Genomic DNA, 26,042 nt, shown 5'->3' with positions numbered 1-26,042 from the left:
TAGAAGCTTTTTGTTGGTAATTTCCATACCCTAATAACTGAAAAGCAGGTCAATGGGTAGAGTCGTCAAGGAGTTTATGTAGTGGCAGCGAATATAAACAGCTGGGTTAAATAATGCAAATCCACCGCACACTACTGACCATCAATGCGCCTTACTCTTGCAATAGTGCTACGTACCGAGCAGCAGATGTAAAATAGAATGACTTGCTTCTGCTTATTGTCATTGTAGCCTTCTTCTTCTAAATGCCACTAGTCGGAGGTCTGTTCGGAGAGAAATCCTAGTAAACGTTGCCTAGAGTCCCGTGGCCTGCTTGCCTCAGTTAAAACTCACAGTCTCTACTGAACAGGCGTCTAGTATACACCTCCATCTTAACGCGATTCATTTACACCTTCTCGAATTGACGTACTGCACAACGGAACTAGAATTAGTACACGCAACGAATGCTTTCAGTACGGATCGGATACGAACACAACCAAACAGATCGAAGCAAGTATTGTAGGAATCTACTTATTTTTTGCAATTTACTCGTTGCTATATGAGCATCCAACATGGCGCACCAGAAAGCTTACTTCACTGTGTAGTGCACTACAATGGTTACCATTATGAGAGCCTTTTATAGCAACCAACATCTGCTTCTTATTATTATAATTTTCTTGTTTTCACATCCAGGTAGGACTATCCGATCCATAGATCGATGGAGAGGTGAGAATTTATATTGATGTAAGAAACTTCGTTGGTAACAAGAAAAATGTTTAGGAAAATATCTCTTTTTTAATTTTCGAACTAAACATATGGTTTAAACCCTTTTCCTTTAGCTTTCCACTGAGCGGATGCTCAGAATGCATGTTTGTTCGCATACTTCTTATCTGTTTGATTACACTTTTATCGTCCTTTGTGATTTTTTTTTGGTTTTACTGTTTGTTGTAAGTGTTTTATTATACTGTGTGTTTTTTGTTTGTTTTACACCTTTCCTCCACAATGCACTTTATTTTTTCCATTCATAGTAACCAGAAGTGTTGGCTAATTTCTATTACGATTGCATTTGGTATACACGTAGGTTGGTGTAGCAGGGTGAATGTGTCTGTTTATGCTCGAGTTTTGCTTTGTACTAGTTCTACTGGGTAGCGTTATTTGTCGCCGTTCACAGTTTTTGGTTGCCAATGCTAGTAGGGCCAAATTTATCAATTTGGGGCCAGTTTCCCGAGGTCTAGACCAGGAACCAAGCAATGGAAAAAATAGTTCTGTTTTCAATTTCCAAATCCTTACCATTCTTGCTCGTCGTCTTTTTTGTCCATTTGTAAATGAAAGTTCCCTCAACAAGGTTGGAACTCAAAAAATTACATCTGAATTTGAAAGATAAAAACTAATAGTGTCCTTTAAAAATAAAATACAATACAATTTTCTACAAACACAAATTTGTCACTATTGTGATTCTAACGTGTGAAAAAATGTTTGTGAATGTATGCGCAGGATGCACTACTCCAACAACCTAGTCCTGCCTATTTGATGCCTAATTTTGCCTCCGTCTCGCATTAACTTCTTTGCCAACTTGTCTCGTTCTCTTGATAACTGCCAATTCCTTTTGCTACTACTCGTAGCAAAATTATCCAATTTATCGCACGATTCACTACTACAATTTGTATTGCATGAAGACTGGTACATTATTCGCATATCTGCAGTGCACAACTTCTTACATCTTCCTTTCTTTCACTTTTAGAAAATCCTACTATACTTGCTGATATTTTTCTGAAGTCCAGTTGACGCTTTTTTGTTTTGTTAGTGTTCTACTAGATAGGCTATTCCCACTCTGATTCTGGCATTACCTTGTTTTTTTCTTTTATTTCCGCTTCTTGCGTACATTATTACTCTAACGGTATATTGTAGTTATTATTATCTTTATCTACAAGGTAGACAGTTATGCAACTTGCTTGTTTTTTTGTGTTTGTTCTCTTCATTTAATACTGCAGCGCTATTCCTGTACAAAATACGATCTTAGTTATAATTCATATTTTCTTTGTCTCTAGAAGGCCTTCGTAATAAGAAGATAAAATTGTTACTTCCTTCGTTTCACAAAGCAAAGTCGACAGTACATGGATAGCATTATTCTACTCTATTCTCTAAACCTTCACGGTACGGATTGACCTTCCAATGCCCTGCTGTATGCTTGGTAACGGAAAATGTGTGTGTATGTGTGTTTGTGTGTGTGTCTATGTGTTACTACGTTAAATCAACATCAACCACCGCTGGACGAGAACGCAAAACTGTATACGAATGGTTATATAATATCTTCAATATAATACTTTGAGTAATAGATTCAACAACTGCACGCCCATTTAAGAAATGTCTTCCAAAACAGTTAACTTAATAAATATATCTGTGTATATATGTATGTGTATATAGGTGTGTATAGCATATAAATATATACCATTGTTATTGTAATACAGTATGGGAACATACTTATTTTAGGCTACAACTACTCCAAGGAACGTAGGAGGTTAAGAGTACTTTGCACAAACACTGGCGTATCGGATCAAAAATAGAGTATGCAAAGTGCTGCGACAGAAATACTGCACTCCATTCTAATCTCCATCTTCAACGGGCGTTCCTTTTTAGAAGGGCGCATGCTGTTAGACACATGCCTCGTAGTCGCATAGTTTACTTACTTGTTTTGGTTTCTTTAATGGTATTATATGTTTGCTTGACTGGTTGCTTGAGCCTGTGCCACACGCCATATGCATAGACTCCATTGATTGATATGTTCTGCGATATGATATGTTTCGTTTCCTGTGCGGATTGTTACGTAGAGGTTGATGTAGCTGCTACATCAAACCTTTTTTGTCTGCTTACACCTGCTTGGTAACGTGTGCCAGATTTCCTAATTTCATTGCTAAACTCTCTATTCCTATATCCATAACAACTTAATAAACACTGGAATCATTCCAGAAGCATATTTCTAGAAGAGATAATAAACTTGGCAAATAGAACCTCCCTGCGTTTCAGCAATTCCAGCAGTGATATCACCGAGTTGCTGCATTCCTTCTGCGCGTGAGGTGAGAATTTGTTTTTCATAAGAATACATAAGTATACCGCTCATCTTGCAACTTAGTAAGAAACAACCCTCCAGGACCGCCCGCTACTACCTGTACTGTCCTAGAGAGGTTCACATCAATTGCACGTTGGTCATGCTTCAACCGATGGGTCTACTAACCATTAACAGAACGAACTCAGGCAGCTATAAAGCCTCTTCCCTTCATTCGAGTATGCTATTCTTCCAAACTACAAAAAGCACCACACCACTTTACCAGTTGAGTATGTTTGCTCGAGCCGTTGGATGTGGCCTCCTATCCGTTCCGTTTCCATCTAAATCTGACATTCTCGCTATCATTACAAAAGGTGTAGGTGTACTACTCATTCGCTTCATATGTTGTAACGGTAACGCATAAAGCACCGGATATACCTGTGTACCTGTATGATTGTGTGTAATGTGGGTGTGTTTTATGTAGGAGTGCGTGTGTTTGTGTTCCTCATTTTCCAATATCAGTATGCTGCGTGCGCACATTCATTTATGTCTTTTTCTTGACTTGGTTTAGGGTTTTTCATTTGGTTGTTTGATTTTTTTTTTGTCAATATGTATAGTTTTGGTAGGAATGTTGGTTTAGTATGCATACTCTACTTTTAATTGGTTGTGTGTGTTTTTTTTTGTTTTGTTTGTTTTGCTTTGTTCGCTACCATCAATCCGCTAAACACCGTATGAATCACATGCATGATGAATTTTGATCATAAGACCGCATCGCGTATTTTTTGACCGTGTTTATATATTAACCAATACTATACTAACAGTACCAATACTAACAATATCTGCCATGCACCACACTTGTCTTTTCCTGGGGAATGGGGGTATTTTTCAAAAGTGATTTTACAATGGTCATAAAAAGCTTTCTTATAAAGGTATTCTCATTGTTTTCCTTTTTCTTAATTTCTTGGTTTGGTTTGGTTGCCTTACGTGCTATTTGTTTGCTCTCCCGCGTCCCATGCTCCTTTCGCCCGTCCCGGGCCCTCCTTTATAATATTGTATATTAATATCTAAACTTTATCCAGTGTTGAATGATATGTTTTTGGTTTTACATATGTATTTCTTTAAATAGTCGGCTAAACATCTAAAAAAGATGGATTTTGTCATTATAAACGTTCTTAAGCAATTTCTGTTCATCTTCTTTTTTTGTTTGCTTTTTTTTGGTTTTGTTTTACTTGTGTTTCTGCAAGTGCCTCTCAAAACGAGCCTTAACGAGGGTTTTGTTTTTTTTTCACGAAAAATGAACCGTTCTCCCTCGCATTATTCGTAACATCAAAATGGCGCCTTTGCGAGTGTGTGTGTTTGTGTTTTTTCTACTGGTGTGTATCAGCACGAGCACTAACGGAATCGGACACAGAAAAACGGAACGGAACCGAACCGAACAACTAAAACGGGAGATAACGTCAACGCGGTGACGGAAAATCCTACTACTGGTTTTTTTTTATCATGCTATCATGGTTTACGCATAGTTTACAGCTAGCCTTCCGCCTCCTTTGCCCGACGTTTCGTTTGTGTCTCTGCCCGCCCGTCCGCCTAAATCTTCCTCTTATATATTCTCTAGGTATAGCTACACAGCAATGTTTCATAAGTCTTTAAGCACGTGATGTGTTTTTTTTTTGTGATAGAGGTTGGTTAGCGGTACCGGGGTTGCACCGCAAAGCAAACGGTTCCCCGCAGCATCCAACCAGCATCCGGTACCGGTCGTGGCAGATTGTTTTCTCCTTGTTTGAATGTGTGTTCGTGTGTGAGTGTGTCAGTGTGTTGGTGTATGTGTGTTTTGTTTTTTCCTTTCCTTCCAGCAGTTTCGTTTGCGTTCGTCGTCGATCTGCCTCGTAACGGGTTGAATGATGGTGATGAAAAGCGCCTGCGCTTCACCTAAAAAGCTCCTTGAAATTCGATAGTACACCGTCACAAACCAACCGAACTGTTTCCGTTTCCGCCAATAGCAGCGTTGATATGTATGGAGGAGTGTGTGGGGAAGGGAGGAGTGTGGGGAGGGAGAATGGGGCTAGCTTATCCATATGCCGGCTACGGTGTACAGGAATGCCACGCTTGCCGCACGCTTAGTTCACGAGGGACAGGAGTAGGGTCAGCATCGCGACGAAGTGCAGCAACGTCGCCCCGGTTCTGCTGCCCTGCGAGACGGCCTCGACCAAGTTGCACGGACTCTTCGAGGGCACTGCGGGGACGGAAGGAAAGGTAGAGAGCGAAATATTAATACCCGGGTACAGGGACGGTAGCGACCAACACTCTCAGCAGCGTACCGGACCAGGCGCGCAACCTCGGCAGAAAGTCGTTCCAAAAGGCGCACGAGGTGGCCATCGGACCGCGGCCATACTTCTCGCCGCGCAGATCGTCCTCCCCTTCGGCGTTGAAGATGAAGTAGATCGGATTTTCGCGCGTGTAGAGCGGCCAGTGTTCCCCCTCCAGTGCCGGGTTGCTGTAAGTGAGAGACAAAACCGGTTACAGTGTGCCTGCACCCGAGGATGGTTGCTGGTGACGTACCCCGTCCGTGCGAACTCGCTCACCGACAGGACCATACGCCGGCTCAGGTCCCGCTCCCGCTGACGATACTGCAGCGACGCGTTCATCGGCTGGCCGAAGATGTACTCCACCTCGTCGCCATGCAAAACGCCCATCCATTCTCCCCAGAGAGAGGTACTGGTGCGCTAAAGAGGGGAGAGGAGAGAACCTTCAATACAAACCATAGCGAAACTGGTAACATCCCTTCCCGAATCTGCCGCTAACGTAACAACAAATAGCTCTTCCCAGTGCGCAAAGCTGATCCTCATCTGCTCTGTAAGGCCATCAAACCCATTGCTCAGCTGGCTAGCTATGTTTTGTTGAGTTGAACCCATTATTGCAAGAGGGTACTGTCATTGTCATGAAATTGGATCTATTCATTCTGCATTCGAGGTTCTTCTATGACCAACATGCACGATGGAGCAAAGCATGGATAAAACTCAAAAGTTCAACTGTGGATTCGAAGAAAGTGAAATATTTCTTCAACAACAACTACAAGATCAACTTGAACGGCTTGCAACTCCTACAATAATGATCGGAATTTAACTTTAGAGACATGTTTGGTTTATCAAGCTTTTAAATTATGTTTAGTTCAATTTAATTGAAGCTCAATGTTATAGGTTATATTGCAATCTTTTCTACAATTCTTTCTAACATTTATCTGTTTTCCGTTTTAATAAATGAGCAAATTGTTTGTGCCTTAGCGCTACTCTGTGTTTGTGTACTTAGCGCTAGTGTACCACCCACCAGGCGTCTCCATCGTGGCACACACATTAACGTCGTGTGTGGTAAGAAATATTTAGAATTTTTCTTGAATAAATGCACGTTGACGGTGGCGTTTTGAAATTGCGAAGCTTTTAATTTTTTTAATGTAGAAGCTTGTTATTTATTGTAGTCATGCCCACAAACCATTCTTTTTTAACCCTTCCGGTTCACTCCGGATTTTCCAGGTGTTGTTAGTTGTTGTCCAGGTTGAAAATGTTTGTACTATACTTGTACTAAAAGAGAACTGTTGAATGAATGAATATCAATCCAAATGATTATTGACATAAAAATACAATTCAGGAATCTATGGAAAATACTCTAAATATGATTGTTATTGCAGCATCATCTGGTGGTGTTTCCCATACACAGAAATGTACTATGTAATATAATAGTATTACACGATTCCACTTTTTGCTCCATAGTGACATGATCAAATGAAATATTAAGCCAAAAACCTTACACCAAAATGTCCAAAAATGTATGACTTATAACAATTGCGAGGCCTTTGGAAGGTAGGCATTATGGGTAATTTCGTGATCTAAATCCGGGCCATCTGCATGTCCAAAGCACTCAATCAATGCAATTGATAACGCTATCAACCTTGTTTTGAACACAAAACAAATGCATCTCCTCCTGAGTAAACTGAGCCAATTGCGCCACCTGAATAAGTGAGTTTGTCGAGCTTACCGAGCAAGTGAGAGCTCACCTGCTCACTAACCAATACGGCGGCCATCTTGCGGGATACTTACGTGCGTGAAGAAGTAATAGTGGACCGAGGCGCCGCGTTCCGTCAACCCGAGAGCGAACTCGTTGGTCGGGCAGATGAAGAAGTGGTCGCCAACCGCCCGGCCCACCTGATGCTGGTTCTGGTAGCCGTCGTTTCCACTCTCCCAACCCGTATACTACCCGAAACAGGCAAAAACGAAGGGAAAAACGAGTAAATATCAAGGCTTTACCTACAATGTGTGTGTGAGACCACTCCCTCCTACCTGGAATATGATAGCTTCGCGTTCCGGCTCGGATGCTTTGTTGTAGATGGTGTTCATGATCTCTAAGAACTTGTCCCGGGGCAGCGAGGTGGCCGCATCCTTCTCAAAGTAGTCGATGAAGTCATACAGGAGGAAGTATGTGCCTGAAAGGGTGGAGTAGCATAGAGCACGGATGTGGATAATACTTGTACATGTATCTCAGGATCGCGGCCTATAAACAGGAACGTACCTTCATCGCGATTGCTGCCGACCAGGATGTCGATTCCTTCCAAGTTCGCCTCGCGCAGCATTGTCATCGGGTCCGCGGTCATGAAGACCCCATCGATGGTCGGCGCGGACGGGAATCCCAGTATACCGGAGTAGGAGTTCCACTGCTGCACGGAGATGGTTTTGGCGTCGACATTCCGCATACACTGCATGACCGTGCTGGGCGAGTCCTGCACACGATTTCGGAACAGAAAAGGGTATGACGCACGATGCGCTACAAAACGCCGACCTATAGCGACTCACCTTCAGCATCGTGAGGTTACAGTTGCAGTCGTCGATGAGGCCCTCGGCAATGTGTAGCGCTTTCTCGGCGGTCATGTGGCTCCACGGGGCGTTCAGTGTGCCCGACTGTAGGATGCCACGCCGGGACAGACCCCGGGTGACGGGCGACATCAGGTGCAGGCTGACCGAGCTGCCGCCAGCGGACTCACCGAACAGCGTGATGAGATCCGGGTCGCCACCGAACGCTTTGGCGTTTTCCTTCAGCCACCGTATCGCTAGCGCCTGATCCCACAGACCCATGTTACCTGTTTGTGTTTGGAAAGATTGGGGTTTGAGAAATCGGCCGCCCCTCGCCCGAGCCCCTTCGACATCGTGCACCTACCCGGAGCGTCCTCCTCGTAGCCGTTGATGTACGGTGCCAGGTAGAGGAAGCCGAACGCGCCCACGCGATACTGCATCGACGCGACGATGACGTTACCGACGGCCGCCAGTATCTCGGCGTTGTAGATGTCCAGCGTGGAGGTGCCACTCATGAAGCCACCGCCGTAGATCCACACCAGCATCGCCAGACCGCCCTTCGATTGGTGCTGGCGCTGAAAGTCGTCGTCGTCCTGGAAGTACTGTAACAACAAACACCGCGACAAGGCGATGCCCCCAAATCAACGTCAATTAGCGAACTCATGCGACATGCGTATGTCGGGTTGTTCGGGAGTCGGGTTGCAACCTACGTCATTGCTGCCAAAGTTCAGACCCCTGCCATGTCGGAGGCGAGTTTTCGTTGGCACCCAGATGTTCAGATACAGACAGTCTTCAGAAACGTTGGTATTGGGATTCCACATCTCTTCGCCAGCGAAGCCGGGGAAATACTCATACCTGTAGCGAGTGTAACAAGGGTTGGCGGATGATTATTTGATCAGGTGTGTCAGGTGTCGTCGCTCGGTGATACCCGCGTCGCTCTCATCGCCCATCGCCCGCAAGCCCCATTCAGGCGAGGCTCTGTGCATTTCTGCAGGTTCAGGACTCCGGGTGCAAGTGTGAGCTCAACGGTGGTGTGGTGTAAAGGATTGCAGGTAATCGCACCGACTCACCGTTCCTGTATGCACGACGGAGGTAATCTGGTTGCATCGAGCACCCCGTGCCACGGTTCGGCGGGGACAGGCTTCTTGAAGCGCAGCCCGTCGACCGGCGGTTTGGCGAACGGGACCCCATTGAAGACGTGCACCTCGCGCCCCTGCACCATGGTCGAGCGGCCGCGTATCGGCCCACTGCTGGTCTGCACCACCAGCCGGTCGATGATGCCGTACGCCGGACATATCACGGTCGCACCGAGCAGCAGCACCAGCACGTTGGCGCACGATCGCCGGCAGACGGAGTGGTTGCTAGTCATGGTGAGCTGGTCGTCCCTCGTCGGCGCTGGCCGGGCCGGTTGATCGTCTGTTGATCGATGATGTTTGAGGAGGCGCGTGTGCTGAGATCGCTTGAGCTCCCACCCACTTGAGTCACTGGTTTCCTTCGACAAACTCACACACACATACACACACACTCACCCACACGACACACGACACACTTCACTATTGTCACTTGCTGGAACGTTGCTGCGAACTGCTCAATGGCGATGGCTCACATAGTGCTGTGCTGCAGCGAATGGCTTCCAACTGATAGGCTGCCGGCCCATTTATATTAAAAGTGATACGCGGTACACTGCAAAAACATAAAAAATAAAAACAACGGTACAGGTAACGGATCTCAAAACCAACACAGATTCCAATTAGTCTTCGTACAAACAAAAAAAGGTTCCTAGTGCTATCCACCAGATCTTATCACGCACTGATTTAAGTCGAACAACAACAGCTCAAGCTCCAAAATGGATAGGACTCTACAGGACAGTTCCAAGAATTACTGCGGAGGACGTTGGGAAGCGTGAAAGACCAAACACAGCGTACTAATCACTAGCGCCTTATATCGACCTTTAGGAAGCTACCCTCCGAAATAGATAGACCCTCAGTTTCGCGAGTTCCATATCACGTGGTGGAACTGGACTGCTTCAGGAGCTATTCTTGAACACGCTGGAGATATTAAGCTTGACAAACCGGCCAACATCTAGCTTAAGTCGAATTCTACGAAATTGGTGTTGGATCAAGCCCCCAGCGGAGAATCGAGGAAGCGTAGGAGAGCTAGAAATCGCTTCGGAAATGGCATCGACAGAACGACTATTAGAGCGTGATGTTCAGCCAAGTGAACATCCACCCGAAATGCTGCGTAATGCCGATGTGCTGCTCGTGCACGTAGTTGTGCATGTATGGGCGCGTGCATAATGCTTCCCCCCCCCTTACTGCTCAACCCAAACACACGTTCGGCAGTGCACTGGCGCCCCTGCCCCGGGCCTGTCGGGGCCAGTTCTTCTTCCGTCGACAAATCAATTCAATTATTAACATGTTTGACCTTCGCGTTGGAGTACGCTCCCGCGCTCGGGAAACCCCTCCATTCAATTAGCGACCGTGCGACGACTCATTAGGTACCATTAACTTTTCCTGTCCCTTCTCTACGTCGATGTGTGTGTGTGTGTGTGTTTTTTTTTTTAGGCTTTGATAATGCATTTTCCTCTCTTTCTCTATCTCTCCTTCTCTCTCTCATACACACTCTCTCTCTCTTTCTGTCAAAAATGTTGTGAGTTATTCCGTCCCCAACATTGTGCCCCTATCGTACCGTTCATCTTACATCATTATGTAATTTGGCGACTTTGGTCCCCGATGTTTCCCAATTGTATGCTACCTACCCATCCTCCGTCGCCCTCCCACCCACTGCCCAACATTCTTTTACATTTTTTCTAGCTGTCGGAGCCCTTGGTCTGCCGAAAAAAAAAATGAAACGCAACTGCAACGCTCTGGCGCCAGAAGATTTTTTCGCGTACGGAATCGGGCACCCCAAAACAACACGCACCCGGGCCGATTTGTACGGTTTGTGTACATGTGTGTGTGTGTTTTTTTTCCTATGTTTTTCACCTAATAGTCATTGCGCGCTCGTAGCAACAGCTCTGTCCTGCCCGAAGGACCTGCCACAGCTGTACACTCAGCCTTGCTTTACCAACACTACGGCGATGCAGGGCTGCTGGTGGCGATGAGTGGAGTGTAAGGGATGGTGGGGGGGGGGGAAGGAGGGGTTGATGGTCGATGGGATGGAATACACACCGCAGCCTTTTGCCTTTGACCTTGAGCGTTGAGGTTGAGAAAACGGCTCCCGGTTCTGCACACGACCCATAATTATTGCTAATATCCTTTTCAACCCGCCACTTTTCCCATGTTTTCTTTCGCCACGTTCGCCGTTTTTTGGGGAGAGGTTTCTTTTTCAATCTCTCCATTAGTCGTTTCTACCTCCCTTCCTCTCTCTCTCTCTCTCTCTCTCTCGCTCTCGCTTTGTCACAGTCCCAGCGTTTTATTGGAGGACACACGACTTGACACGAGTTAGTTGCATTCCACGCAGAACTTTCCCTAGGACTCCCCGTGCCAGCTGCAGCTGTTGCGGAGGGGAGTGGGGGGGAATCAACAAACCAACCGTAGCGCATCCCGTTAACGATAGCCTGACGTCCATAAAATGTCAAACCGATCGCACACCACCGACAGCGTGCACAAACAGACACGGTGCTCATCCTTGCTGCAAGCTGCTTCCGGACGGTATCGATTTTTAGTGCTTTAGCACCCCGGAATCCGGTCTTCGGTAGAGGAAAGGCATTGGTCTGGGAGGGGAGGGGAGGAGGGAGGGGATAACAATTGTCTTCCAAGGGTGGAGGAGGAGGAGGAGGAGGGGGGGGAGGGGGCTGGGCGAACGATGTCAGCTGGGGATAAGGATACACCATATAAGGGTGCGTGTCTTTGCCTTTTGGCTTTGGGTGCACATTTTTGCTTAGCCGTTTCCCCCTGCCCTCCCCCTCCCACCCAACAATCAAACATCCTTGCCTTAACCTCCACCCGCCCCTCTTTTCTCTCCATCTCCTGGTTTTCCTTGCAGCGCAACATCGGCTACTACTTGGTTGACTTTTCTCCGACAACTGTTTTTTTTTTCTTATCTACTCTACTATCGCATCGCTCGGAATTCTACTCCACTCCACACACACACACACACTCACGCACGTACGTGCGCATACAAATGTCGTTTGTGCAACCCCCCCACTCCCCCGCGTTACGCTTTACTACTATACAACCACCAGGCGCCTCCATCTTTACGCTACCGAAAAAATAAAAACAAAAAAAAACCACCCACCCACACACACACACACACAAACGGGGCGAGAAAAATCGTCACTACTTTCTCGTGAACGTTTTCCTGCGAACGTTCACTCTCGCTTTCTCTTTTTGGCCTTGTTTTTTTTGTGTGTGTGTGAGTGTGTGTGTGGGTTTTTTTTTGTTTTGTTACTCTCGCCCTCCCCCCATAAGGCGACCTGCACCACACACACACACACACACACACACACACACACACACACACAAGATGGGGGGAGGAAGGCAGTTCGAAGTCGGTACGGATGGTAGGAGAGAGGAGGTTGGTTACCGTACACGAAAGGGAGGGTAGGCTGGTGAGATGGGTTAGGAAAAGTGTGTGAAGGGGAAGGAGGAGGGGAGGGGGAGAAGTGCACAAGGTTTCCAGCTGGAAGTGGCGGCGCGGGGCGGGGTGTTCGTGTGTAAATCCTGTCAATCTCAATTTCCAAGGTTGATTGGCTGACATGGACGAGCCCCGGGCTGGTTTCGCCGAAGGGACGGCGAACGGGGGGAGGGGGGTGGTGGGGGGGGGGGGATGGCGGGCCTGACTGAATAAATGATTGAATTTGTGCTCGTCTTCCCGCAAACCCCCCCCCCCCCCCCCCCCCCCCTCGATCTACACGCACACAGCTGGGCCGTGTGTGGCGTTTCCGAGACAATAAATCGGGCATCGTCTTATGGACTTTCGGGTGACTCCCGGTGGGCAGCGAGCCTAAAAGGTACGATTTTACGATTTTACAGCACAACACACGACCCTTGCACCGTCCTTCCCCGTCCGGGACTGCGATGGAGCGGACACGGCGGTCCAAACACCGTCGTCGCACCGTTTGAGCGGGTGGCGAACCCCAAAAAAACCGAGCCGCGAAACCACGAACGGAGTAAGCAAAAGCAGGTGAAAATAATAACACACACACCGAGCGGACGCTCCCCGGCCGCGGCGCAACCAAATACAACCGAATCGATCGGAAAAGGCTAGTGGCACAGTGAGTTCCGGCGCGATCCTTTCCCTATACATGTGCGCTTATCCTAGGCGAGATATAGATCTATCGGAGCTGGGCGCATCTATCCCGGGTTCCCCCGCACGGTTCCGACCCTCCCCCCTCCCCCTCCCCTCCCGTTCACACCGAAAAGCACGATTGGCAGCATTACCGAAAAAACACACTCTTTATTTACGGTGCGACTTCTGATGTGCAAAAGCTGGTTTCGGAACACAAACACGTAACCAAATAGTTGTATCAAAATGTTAATCTTCTCGCAGCTCAACAGAAACTGACACGTCAAGCAGGTCCTTTGCCAGCTCCTAGTTATCAGCATCAGCGGCGCAACGGACCGATTCGGGGCACACTCGGCGAGCTCGCGTCGGGTCTCGGGGCCTCTCCACACACACGCACACACTCGGGTGCACTAGCCGAATGGCAGCAACCTGAAATCGATCGGCGCGTTCGGTGCCGCCGCTTTTTTCGCCCGTGTTGTTGTGTGTCGCTTGATTTTGTTTTATTGTTTCCCTTCACACCTCCCCCCTCCTCCCCTGGTTCTGGGACACACAGTGGCCAACAGGATCGTTCTCATCTCCACTCGACTCGGTGGTTGTTGCACTTGTCCTCCATACTCAACACACACACACAGACACCTCATCAAGTACTAGCTTGCACTATGGGCAGCGTGCAATGGCAGGGTGTATCGATGTTAAATGTGACCGTATCATAAATTGCGAGTTTGGTGGAATTTGGACATTGCGAGGTCTACATTTGGACTGGACTTTATGTTTCATAACGCTGTTTCTTTATACTGGTTTCACTTCAATTCCACACACTCAAGCAGACTAGAATATAAGCCCGTTTAATCAGGTGTGTTAGAACACTTTCAACCAAACGCAATCAACCTATCCAAAACTGTTGTTTTCAACGACAACTACAAATGAATTACAGCGCACGGATTGCTTTATGGAGCTGTCAAAAATGGTACAGACCCAACGCAAGTCAAGTACAGGGTTATTAACTACAATAAACGTGCTGTAGTTAATGGCGTTTACAAATAGTGATTTGTGGTTTAGCAAACGTTTACCAGCTATGACAAGTTGCAATCGTTTTAATTGACTTGAAGGATGCGGTGGAGGCAATACAGTTCCCGGTCTGCATTTACCCAATTCATTTAAAAACTAAATAGTGATTAAAGATTTTTCTAATATATCCAACATTGGTGAACCTTAAGAGTTTAACGAAAAAAGTTCAACGTAAAACACAGGCTCTAATCCGAGCCTTATAATGGAGGCGCCTAGTGCGTTGTACATGTGCAATAAACTAAATAAAAAACAACACATTTATGTGCGTCACGATTCTTCGTAAGTGTCGTGAATTTACATGTGGTAAAAACGACAAAACAAACTATCACGACTCTTACCTAAAGTTTAAGTTTAACAAACTACTCACTTTCATCCCGGCTTCTGCCTACTGTGCGGTGGTGCCGTACATACAGGAGCCGCTCTGGAGAAGTTAGTAGACACGAGCTCCAGCATACATTAGGCGTCCGACGAAGTATCCACATCGAGCTGAATCCGCACCGTTTTTGTGGGAACGATTTCCCAACAGTTCAGTGATGAATTATAAATGGTTGACGAACGAAACAGCGAATACACTGAAAGTAAAAATAAAACAAACTAAACTTTAGTGTAAAACTAATCAAACAAAAGCACGTTAACATTTTTTTGATAACCTAAAGCTCGTAACACACAGTGGCACGATAAACCGACGCCTTCGCATGAGAGCCGACGCGAGCATATTTAGAGTATTCGACCGAAATAGGAAGCAACGAAGAAAGAGAGAGAGAGAATGATAGCCAGCAAAACCAACTGGGACAATAAGAGGGCGAGTGTCCTTACCTTAGCTCACGGGTAAGGAAATAAACATCATAAAACGAAACAATCTCGATTACATCCATCTATCGCCAGTACCTCCTCCCTCTGCTGTCTAGTGTGGCGACAGGGATGCTGTGCGGAGGGATGGGGAGGCAAGGTGTGGCTGGAAGTGATAAGATGCATTGGCTTCCGGCACGACGTCGTCCCTGGTTGCCCGGGGGCAGAACGTACATGTGCATTTTTAAATAGATTTTTCGCAAAAGGAAGGTAACCGTTGTTGTTTCAGGGAGGGTTGAGACTGAGCGGGGTGGGGACTATGCCAACGCCAGGAGAGCCCGGAAGTCCTGCCTGCCTGCCTGCCAGGTATCTGTGTGCAGGGTTGGTAAACTATGGGTTCAATAAAACAACGAGCGCGAATAAAACCAAACCAAAACAACCCATCGTAAACCCAGCCGGTTTGGATTTCTCTCTTTCCCTCTCTCTCTCTCTTTCTCTCTTTGGTTGCACCGCGAAGTCACCGACAGCCCGGGCCGCGGGGAGGATGTCCAGGGAGGGTGGGTTAATAAATTTACCAGCTTAAATTAAACCACAAGCATCATGCATGCATGCCAAACCGGAGCACACACCGGCCTGGCGAGCCCGCAGCCGTCAACACACACTCCCGCGTTCCCGGAGCAACCGGACGTTCCGATTATGGTCCATTAATGTACGCGCCCGTTGCGCTAAAGGTCGCGAGCTACGACGTTCGGAGGCTCACCTTACGGCACTGTTAAGATCGTCCCGATCCACGCGTCCCGATGGCGATGGTACTAAAACCCGAACCGAGCGCGAGCTGAGCTGATGCTTTGCATAGAAAAATTCCTTACCTCAGCTTAATAAACCAGAAAGCCATCACCACCGGGTGGCATTAAACCGCACCAATAATGCAACTTCCTGTGCCATAAACTGCTGCTGCTGCTGCTGCCGCTGATTTACGAGCGCCGGTGCAGCATGCAACTGCGTCCATTAGATTTTTATTGAAGAACATTATTGGATTCCCTGGCAGCCGTGCCATTTATACCCGGCTTGCGCTCCTTTCTTGCGGCAAACGTTAAATCCGGAACTCCGGTGGCATGTGCTCCTTGCAAAAAAAAAAGGAGAGAAAAACAAACACTCATTGCTTAGCGTTTTACAACCGCCGCTGGTTAATGCTGCGCTCGAAGCGTCGTGCTGAGCGTCTACAGCGACATCACGCCCACTGAACCGTCCGTGCCGTAGAATTGGCTGAATTGGAACCAATTAAGCAGCTGCGCGGCCCCAGTGCAGCCTCGATGCGGACGCCCGTCAAAGGCAAAAGCCAAAAGCGATTCGAGACTTCCCTTTGGAGGGGGAGACGAAGAAGGTAGGGTAGATAAGGGGCACGTTCACGGCTGAGAATCGCTTCGAATTAGATTCTGCTATTTCTTAAATATAGGCTTATGTTACCTAAAACCTAAACATGGAAATTTGTAAAATTATTCTTAAAAATCATTCGAAACTGATTCAGACTCTCTGGGAAGGTGGTAAAATACTGCTACCCTCTAGGAAAAATTGTAAATCCTTAAAATATCACTTCCTTTCAGCACAAAATATAACAATCAACAACTCTGGTACACAATAAAATAAAGTAAGAGTTTGGAAGAAGCTTGGAACTCACATGCAAAGGAACAACATCAATCCCTAATCTCAATTTGGGTTTCAACCAGCGCTTTTTACAACACATCAAACATATGGAATTAAGAAATACATTATTTCCAGCGGAAATAATAAAAAATAAACAGTCCTTGCATTATAAGACTCAGAAAAGATACCATCTGGCATACAGCTTTGATATACAAATAAATTAAATAACAATTCCCAAATTGTTTAGCTCGTATCATATATAGTGTTATCGCACATAGAAAGATTTAAGTTCATAATACCGCAAGGTGGTGGACTCTCACCCATTTTGTTCAACATTTACAGCTCTGACAAAACAAACATGAAGAATTGTATTCAATACCTTTTAATACGGATTATGTAGCAATCAGTTCGAATGGTAAACAATCTAAAACCATAATCAAGTCATTGCATTACAGTTAAGATCTACTCCAAATAATGTAAAAATCGAATGTCAAAGAAATGGTGAGAAATCAGAAGCAATATTTTCACACACGCTTCACAAAATCGTCTTAAATCCCTAGCAATCAGCTACAAATGGAAAACACGTAAATCAATGTGAAAAAAATCTCCCATGCACTTGCATGTTTCCTAAACAGATAATCGAAGTATAACTCTGAAAACAAGCTAATGCTCTATACGTCATTAATCAGACCAATTATAACGTATTTGAACAGTTATAATTGGTCATTTGGTACACAATGACAGGAAAAAAAACTCATAACCAGTCCAAACTACACCCTCCAACAAAAAATAATAAAACTATAATCTAACTTAAACTTACACTTCTCAACTAGCTGAAATCATGAACCGTTTGTTTCGGTATGCTCAATTGAGAAAGTCGTAAACCGAATTCTTATAAATAATTACAAATAAAGTCAAATAGCAACACGAGTGATCGCGGACTTGATTTTTGTGATACGAACAGGATTTACGATTGGTTCTAAAACTACAAAAGAAATCAAAATGAAACCAACCCAATCAAAGAGAATCGAATGAAACGCATAGTTTTCAGTGGAAAACAAAAATATCTATTTCTCGAATAAAAGTTCATCCGTTCCGATCACTGTTCGTGATGGTGTACTGTTGACGGGAAAGAGTTACTAAAAGAAAAGGCCTTTTCATATTCATATTCATATTGCACAGAAACACGTACACTGATGTCGTTCGAGCGGTTCGCCCGACCACCGCATTCGTTGCGTCCGTGTCCTGCTAAATGCCCTTAGTCGGTGGTACCGGTGGCAGCTTCCACATCAGTGCCTCCATCACCACCACTGCCAGTACTACCACCACCGTCACCACCGCCGACACCATCCTCTGTTTTATTCTTTGTCGCCGAATCACCGCCTTTCTCTTTCGTGCCCTTGTCATCCTCCTTGCGGGCGGCGGAGTCTTTCGGTTGGCTTTCCTTTTCCTTTTCCTTTTCCTTCGACTTCGACGATGTGGTCACACGCGACGACTTCTCCTTGGAGCTAGAACGACAACACGGTATTTACGACCGAGAAGGGAGAAAAACGATAAATATTCCGCGCCGTAACGGGACAGACAGGGCGGTTCGCGCCGGGGTTTGCCGGTGGGGTGTTTGCGTGCGTACGTACCTTTCGCGCTTAGACCCAGCGGAGGACGATCCATCCCGGGTGCTACGTTGTGCGATGGGCCGGACGCGGTCGTACACCTGGTGAATCACGGATAAGTATTCCGCCTGAGTTTGCTGCAAATAAAAAATGAAATAAACAACGCAAAGATTAAACGAACAGTTTGTTTCCTGATATTACTTTCGCTTCACAATTGCACTGCAACTGCTTCGAGCTATCCATTCTTATTAAGTGAAAACACTTCTTCAACTTCTCCCTACGGTACTCACCGAAGCGTTCCTCGAAACGCGCACCGAATCTGCCAGCTGTTTGCTGAGGGATTTCGTTTCCGATTGCAAGTCTTTAATTTTGCTTGTGGCACGGGTGTGGTTCGAAAGGAGCTCCGCGTACTGGCCCTGCAGGCTCACCAGCTGCTTCTCGCCTTCCTCGCGCGCTGACTCGGTCCGCTTCACCTGCTCTAGCAGCTTGCCAACGTCAACCACGCATCCGTTGTATTCGATGATTCCTGGACGGGGGGCGTTAAAAAAAACATCAATCAATTCAAATGAAAACAAACTGTAATAAAATTAATAACAAAAGAAAACGGAGACCAGGCAGACAAGTACGAGTGTTCCGGGAAGTACTACTGTACCACATTGAAACGAATAACTTTTCCGAAGTAATCACGGTGCAACGAAAAACAGATTTATTTAAAATGCTTGGCTCAAAACGATACTTGTCCTGGAGAATCAATCAAAGATTTTTGTTACCAACATTGTGTATCTTTGTAAAACAAAAATATTTAAAGGGAAAATTGAACAAATAACTAAGAGCAAATGGTTGGTCTCTCTATGTTGTGTCAATGCCTATAACAAAACTGTTCGCCATAAGCAAATTAAAGGAAAATAAGCTTAAAATGTGTTCAATAGTAAAGTTTGAATTAAATAAGCGGAGTCAAATTATGAAATTTATCGATTCTTACTTCCTTAGCGAAGTAGTTAAAGGTACAATTTGACGATAACGTTTTGACTAAACGAAAACTGGGGATAAATGCCATTTCCATTTTGTGAATTGATATGTTTGATCTACGAAACAAAATGTGTTTTGGAAACGTAATTATCTGTTTTAAATAATCAACTACTTACCGGTACGCGTGGTTGAGAGTTGAGACGTCTCGTTCGTGGACGTAGAGTTTCTGGGGGAGGCATGTTGCTGTTGCCGCAGTCGACCTTCACCGTCATATTCTTTCAGGAGCTGCTCCAGACTAGCCTTCAGCTGCTGTTTGTAGTCTGTGTTGCCGCAAATCACGGCCTCCGGTGCGTCTGCATCCGACTGCTCGTCCGACTGCTTCTTTTCTGCACCCTCGGACGCATCGTTGTCCGTCTGCATCTCGACGGTTTTGTCCGCGTCTGCAGCCTTCTCGGCGGGTGATACAGTTTCGTCCGCTTGGGAAGTAGTGGCCGCCGGCAGCGACACCACCTTGTCAGTCAGCTTGCGGTAATACCACGGCTCGCGTGTGGTTGCTTTGGCTACCGTTTTGCGGATCTGTGAGCGGGACAGGTTCAGCCCGAGCGTGTAGATAAGATCCTCCACGTCCTTTTCGGCGATGTAACCGCAGTGGGTGACGTCGAAGTAGACGAACGAGAGCAGCAGCTCGGAGTTGATCACGATGCTGGAGTCTTTGTCGCGCGATACGCGGTCCCCATCGGGTGTTTCGCTGCGACGCGACCGCTTACGATCGCGCGGCTCCTTGTCGTCGGCATGGGCCGATTTCTTCTTCGTTTCGTCACCTTTTTCGGACGTCTTTCCGCTGCTCTCCTCACCGTTGCTGGTAGCGGCGCTGGTTTCCGCCGTTGCCTTGCCGTCGGCGGGCCCGTCCTTTTTCGAATCGTCGGATTCCTGCTTGCGCGACGGCATCTCGCACAGCGCACGGTAGATGTTAAATCCAAAGTCGCGCGTCAGCATCTCGTTGAACAGCTCGGAGAACAGGGCCACCTCGAACGAATGCTCCTTGGTGTCCTCCAGGCGATAGTCCAGCAGCACCGACAGCGACATGATCGAGCAGTCGAACTTGCCCGACTTGGCCATCCGCGACGGATGAACGATCATGTGCGGCTTCTCCGGCAGCTGGTAGCGCCGCTCCAGCAGTTGCCGTTCCTTCTCGGTGAGCTTCACCGGTTCCTCCTTCTTGCGAGCAACGACTGCTGGCTTGCTACTCTCAGTTGTCGAGCCCGTTTTTTCGGAGATGGTCTCAGCGCCACTCTTTTCCTGCTTGCTCTCATGGTTAACGGGTTTCGATAGGGTTTCGGCCGCCTTCGCGGCCTCCACGACGACCTTTTCCTGTTTGGGTTCATCGTTCGCGGGCTTCGATGGAGTTTCAACCCCCTTCAAGGGTTGAGCAACCTCCTTTCCCTCTTTGCTTTCATCTTTCACGAGCTTCGATGGTACTTCATCCACCTTCGAAGCCTCGGCGACGTCCTTTTCCTGTTTGTTTTCGTGATCCTCCGGTTTGAGTGCAATTTCGGTCATCTCCACGTCGGTGTTCACGTCCAGTGTCGTCTCCTGCTTAATCGTTACTGCTTCCCCCACAGGATCTTGCCCTTCCTGAGCTTCCTCCTTGCCCTGCTCCATTAGCTGTTCCTTCTTCACGACTACCTTTTCCGCCGAACCCGGCTCTTCTTCACCTTCGCAAAACTGTTCTTGCTTAATATTTGTATCCACCGGTGCCAGTTCTTCTTCCTCATCCATTTTCACCGGCTCGAGATTTTGCTCCTCCTCCTTCACCACTACATCATTCTCGGAGTGCGTGTCGTCGAGGGCTTGCTGTATCAACATTTGATGCTCTTCCTTATGCTGCTGGACAACAGCTTCCGACAGACGCTCCACCAGAGTAGCCTTTAGCCCTACGAATAGAATCGATATTGTTTTTAGTTATTGATGTAAGCAACTAAAATGAGTGCTTGAGAATAAAGATTTAGTCACGTCAATCAAAAGAGAAGGACAACCCCAATGCTAGCTCTTTCTAACTTTACTGCCAATTTCTAATATGAAAACAATGGACATGAAAATAGAACATCATATTTACGTACCATCAGTCGGCAGGTTGCGCTTGCTGAGTTCAGCCTTCAGGTCGGCCACCTTCATCTTTTTGTACTCCTGCACCAGATCCGGCACGAAATACGGCCCCTCGGCGGTGTCCTGCAAGTGCACACACGAGGACGGAAAAGAAAGGGATGTGGAGAAAAGCCACCATTAGTGGTCGGTCTGGCCAGCGGGGTGTTTGAAAGGGCGTAGCGAAAACAAATGTATGCGGTAGCACCGGGGTTTTGTTGATTTTATTTTAACTACACCACACGCTCAATCGTTCTCCGTTCGGCCGAAATGATCTCTCAACCACACTCCCACCATTCATACGCTTTAGTACTTAACGGAATCAGAATCATCAAAGTCTCGCAAGATAAGAAGTGGTTCAAGAGATAAATATGCTAGGTAAGCTACTGGGAAAAGGGCCACGGCCTCGTCCTCCACCGTTACGAGAAGTGTAACGGCAAACGGGACGTTTTATGAGTCGACATCACAAAGAAAGAGAACGGGAAGGGAGTAGGGTTTGATGGCGCACATAACTCATGCGATGAGTTATGAGTTAGTAGAATGTTATTGAACGTCTCTCTAATCGTACGGCATCGTCCGCAACACCATAATTGTGGTCGTGAGTAAACAAATCTCTAGTGTGTGTCGTGTTGGAAAAGTGGTAATGCTTAAAACATATCAAACTAGGTGGATGGAGTAGTCTCATCGCAGCAGCATGTTGTTGATCCAATCTTCGACATCCTGTAGCTACTGGTACCGTTACCATTTTTGTGGCTGCCGCTGCTGGTGGTGTTGGTTTTGCTGCTGCCGATGATGGTTTTGCTGCCGGTGATTTCGCAGATGGTGTTGCAGATGCTGCTTCTGCCGCTGCCGGTGCGCTGCCAACGTTAGCATCTTTCTCCTCCGCAGCATCAGCCGAGTCTGCCGCTAAATAAGATGCCGACGACGAGATCGTTGCGACTGCCGTTTCACCAGCAACCAGCGGCTCCTGTTGCGCGGGCTCAGCCGCGAGATCTGCCGCCGACGGTGACGACGACGCTGTGGAAGATTCCGCCTGCTCGGAAGCAGCTGCAATCGATGATGGTGGTGCTACAGCGGATGTGTTGTTGATGGTGTTGTTGATGGTGGTGGTGGAAGATGAGTTCGTTACGTCGTCTGCGGCCGGTGCCTCGGCCGGCGGTGCCGTGTCGGCCGCTGCTTCCTCCCCGTTGCTGCTGCTGCCTCCGCCACCGCCACCGCCGCCGCTACTAGAGCTGCTACAGTTAATAATGCGAGTCAGACTGGCCTTGTAGCTGAGTCGAAGCTGTTCCCACTCCAAGCGCGTGGGCTGACAGGAACGCACATCGGGCAGAAATATGACCACCGTTTCAACGCGCGGCGGAATCAAACGACCTTTATGGTAGGATTCAGAGCGACGGTAATAGAGCTCCACGAAACGGTACCTGTGTTGTATACAGCAGTAGGTTTGGTTCAGATCAAGATATGTTAAATATAGATACAATTGGGGGGGAGTATAAAAAGAATATTATAAGCTAGACGATAACAAGTAAGTTAGAGATCAGTCACGTCGTTGGAGGGCAATTGGATGCGGATGGTAAAGATATAACCTACGACTATGTGTACGGTCTATATGCGTGTGTCTAGGTCGGTCAATCAAATTCAAATGCAGTTCATCGAAACAATGTTACTGAAGCAAGTACTGTATGCCAAACCACGTTCAAAGAAGTGTATCCCATTTTTGTACATCAACTGATATTGTTCGATACTGAGATAGATATTTTAATTCTCGAGCATAAAATATATGCATATGCTTTCTCCAGAAAGCTTCTCGCATTCCCAACCAAAAGCCGCACGGATGATCAGAGCCGTTAAGCTACAACCGTATTGGTTTCTCTATATATAATAATGTTTAGCCATGCACCGCAACCACTAGCTTCGAAATATTGCACACTTCAAGGTGTGAATAGCAGTGCAACGGGTGTGCAAAGGGTTAAGTTTCTAGAGGACCCTCAATGGAGATTATCATCTCAATTTCCTGCGAAACTTTCCCCGAACAATACGGCTAGTAAAAAAAAAGGTATCATCAATCATTGGTTGTAACCATGAATGACATATTGGAGCAAACAACCACAGTCCGCTAGTGGAACGGTAATAGCAAAACAAAAACAAGATACACACGGCGAAACTCAACAAGAAAGTGTGTTTAAAATGGACGCAACAAAACATGTAAACTGATTTAAATTCAACGTTTTAGAAACACAATCGTTCGTTTGATGCAATGCGAGCGCTTTAACGGTTGACCATCCGTGGCGGAAATGAAAGAAAACACGACAACCGACGAAGGGTATGCCGTAGGAATCGATACCTACCACTGAGAGCAGTTTGACAAATCGATACCGGTCAGCGCCCGGCAGGTGCGCACGGCGGTGCGGATCAGGACGGTCGGATCGGACTGCGGGTCGGTGCCGTCCAGTGACGGCGACCACGGTCCTCCGATGGCCATCGTTTCGTTCTTGCCGCGCATTCCCACCAGAAAGCTGATCATCCGCGTCGGATGCATATGGTTGCGTTCCGACTCGTACCGGTCGCCGTTCTCGCCGGCCGACTTGGAGATACAGTTCGCGTAAAATTCGGTCAGCGGTGGCGTGCTCATCAGCATCACCTTGGCGCTGAACAGGTAGTCCGCATCGGGCGGATCGGCACTGGCATCCCCCGTTTCGCTCGCCCCCGCTGTCAGTGCCGGCGGTGGTTCGACGTCCTTGTGCATCACGTGGAAAAAGCACGGACTACGAATGGAGAACGGTGCGTCGGGTGGGAACGCCTCCGACCAGCGTATGTCCGAGACGAAGAAGTCGGACGGAATGTAAAGATTGTTGTACCGCCGGCGTAGCTCAAGCACGTCCGCTTGTTTGCTGAGGGAAAAGAATCAATGGAAAGCAACGGTTAATAAGAGGTTTAACACATCTATTCTTAAACGAAAGATTTCGCAACAGCTTACATTGTCAAAAGGTGCTTCGGGACCTGTACCATGTATCGTGGCACGGAGCGGACCCGGCGCCGCTTGGGCGACGGTTTGCGGATCGGGCTACGCTCCCGTTCGCGGCCACGATCCGATGAACGGTCACGGTGCTTCTCCCGGTACGTCGATCGATCGCTGTCTCGGTCGTCGCGCTTTCGCCGTCGGTCCGAGTCGTCGTACTAGTGGAGACCAAAAAAAAAGGAAGAATTTTATTAAAGAGTCACAACAATGCGGTCTTTTCCTTACGTCATCCTTCGGCCGATCCGACGAACGGTGCCTATCCAGTGACTTCCGGCTTGGAGAACTATAGCGATTCCGGACGTTCGAGGAGCGCGACTCGGAGGTATGGCTCGAATGGCTTTTGCTGTATATCGAGGTGTGCGAGCGGGCGTGCGACGAATGGGAATGCCCGACCGAGGAGGAGGAGTTTGTGTTCGAACCGTTGAGCACCTGGACACGCGACGCGTTCCACTTGAAAGGCATGTTCGAATTGTAGGCCGCATCGACCAGCACGCGATCGCCAACCTTCGGAAACACACCCTTGACGCAAGAATTCTTGTGGAAAAACACCTCATCGTCGATGAAGCCAAAGTCTACCTGTACCTTTGTAACCATCCCGGTGCCGCTGAAGTTGCGCTGGCTCGGGTTGAACTTGGACGAGTTCTGACTGACCGGCAACTGCGCCGGTTGCGACTGCGGCTGATTTTGGAAGCCGATCGCATTGACTGGCCTGTTGGTCGGATACTGTACCGTTTGCGAGTAGATAGCCTGCTGCTGCTGCATGCCCATTTGCGGCAGAATAGAAATGTTCTGCTGCTGTTGCAAGCCTAACAAAAACAAACAATATGGATTATCAAATTCCATAGTGATTTACAAATGTGCAGGCCCATACGCGATGGTGAAGACATAACTTTCAACCCCACCGCGAGTAGGCTTCAATACGCTAAAAAACATACCTATGTTAGGATTATACACAGGCTGCGCCTGCGGGAAGCCAACGATTGCTTGCATGTTCGACATGTTTTGATGGCCTGCATTTCGTTGCCACGGCGGATTCTTCTGGTTAAACGCCATTTTGTCCGCAACCACAAAAGGTTCAAACAATGTACTTGCGTGCTTTCCGAAAATGTATTGTTCTGCTTGACGTTCTTTTTTCTTCTTTTTAGCAACTCTTAACCAACGGTCTGTCACTCACTGCGCCATATAAAAATGCTTCCAATTATATTACAAAGACGAATACCGAATAAACTGCGCTAGCTTCTATTGCATAACTAACAATAGGTTGTATTTTGAGCTAAGGTACAAACGCTAAACTAGTAATGCATTAAATTTGTTAACTACTCTGCACAGTTTGGTTCAGCCAAATAAGCTATGATTATTTGCTATACTCGGCATCAATTGCTATACTCATTCTGCTTCTTGCCCAAGCAACAAACCAATTTGACGTTTTAACTACAAACTGACAAATACTCGAAATGTCAAACGAGAATTAATCTTGTAATAAAAGAAAGAAACAAATGTGATTTTTTTCTGTTTTCTCCATATTTGACGAACATAAGTCTAACGGTGAGATCCTACTTTATTTGTTTCCTAATAATAAGTTGAGTATATATATATAATAATATATATATAAATAAATAAAAAAATAAATAAGTTGAGTGAAAAGGTGTAGAACAGAAAATTTCTCGCTTATGGATGTCACCGGTGACAAACTCAACAGTACTAGGCAATGCTAA

The 26,042-nt window shown here is 46.9% G+C and overlaps 2 protein-coding genes across 2 annotated transcripts; both read right to left on the bottom strand.

Annotated features, from left to right (window-relative positions):
* Positions 1-5,136: 5,136 nt before the first annotated feature.
* On the bottom strand, positions 5,137-16,911 carry LOC131269345 (acetylcholinesterase). Its single transcript, XM_058271697.1, has 14 exons — positions 16,862-16,911; positions 15,893-15,912; positions 11,605-11,653; positions 9,464-9,540; positions 8,928-9,273; positions 8,568-8,712; positions 8,222-8,459; positions 7,861-8,144; positions 7,580-7,787; positions 7,351-7,493; positions 7,111-7,263; positions 5,579-5,742; positions 5,338-5,513; positions 5,137-5,252 (listed from the first exon to the last, which is right to left on the bottom strand). Exons 1-14 carry the CDS (start codon positions 16,909-16,911, stop codon positions 5,137-5,139), a joined length of 2,169 nt encoding a protein of 722 aa, XP_058127680.1.
* Positions 16,912-17,637: 726 nt separating this feature from the next.
* On the bottom strand, positions 17,638-25,704 carry LOC131269266 (cell division cycle and apoptosis regulator protein 1-like). The gene is made up of 10 exons (XM_058271613.1): positions 25,263-25,704; positions 24,553-25,133; positions 24,286-24,485; positions 23,657-24,199; positions 22,051-22,729; positions 21,287-21,395; positions 19,343-21,100; positions 18,488-18,723; positions 18,222-18,334; positions 17,638-18,095 (listed from the first exon to the last, which is right to left on the bottom strand). The coding sequence occupies exons 1-10, from the start codon at positions 25,378-25,380 to the stop codon at positions 17,846-17,848; spliced, it is 4,587 nt and encodes a 1,528-aa protein (XP_058127596.1). The 5' UTR covers positions 25,381-25,704; the 3' UTR covers positions 17,638-17,845.
* Positions 25,705-26,042: the final 338 nt, after the last annotated feature.

This window comes from Anopheles coustani, chromosome X (assembly GCF_943734705.1).
Source record: "Anopheles coustani chromosome X, idAnoCousDA_361_x.2, whole genome shotgun sequence".
Classification (NCBI taxonomy): Eukaryota; Metazoa; Arthropoda; class Insecta; order Diptera; family Culicidae; genus Anopheles; species Anopheles coustani.
Note: the sequence above shows the minus strand (reverse complement) of the source record. Positions and strands in the feature narration are given on the sequence as shown.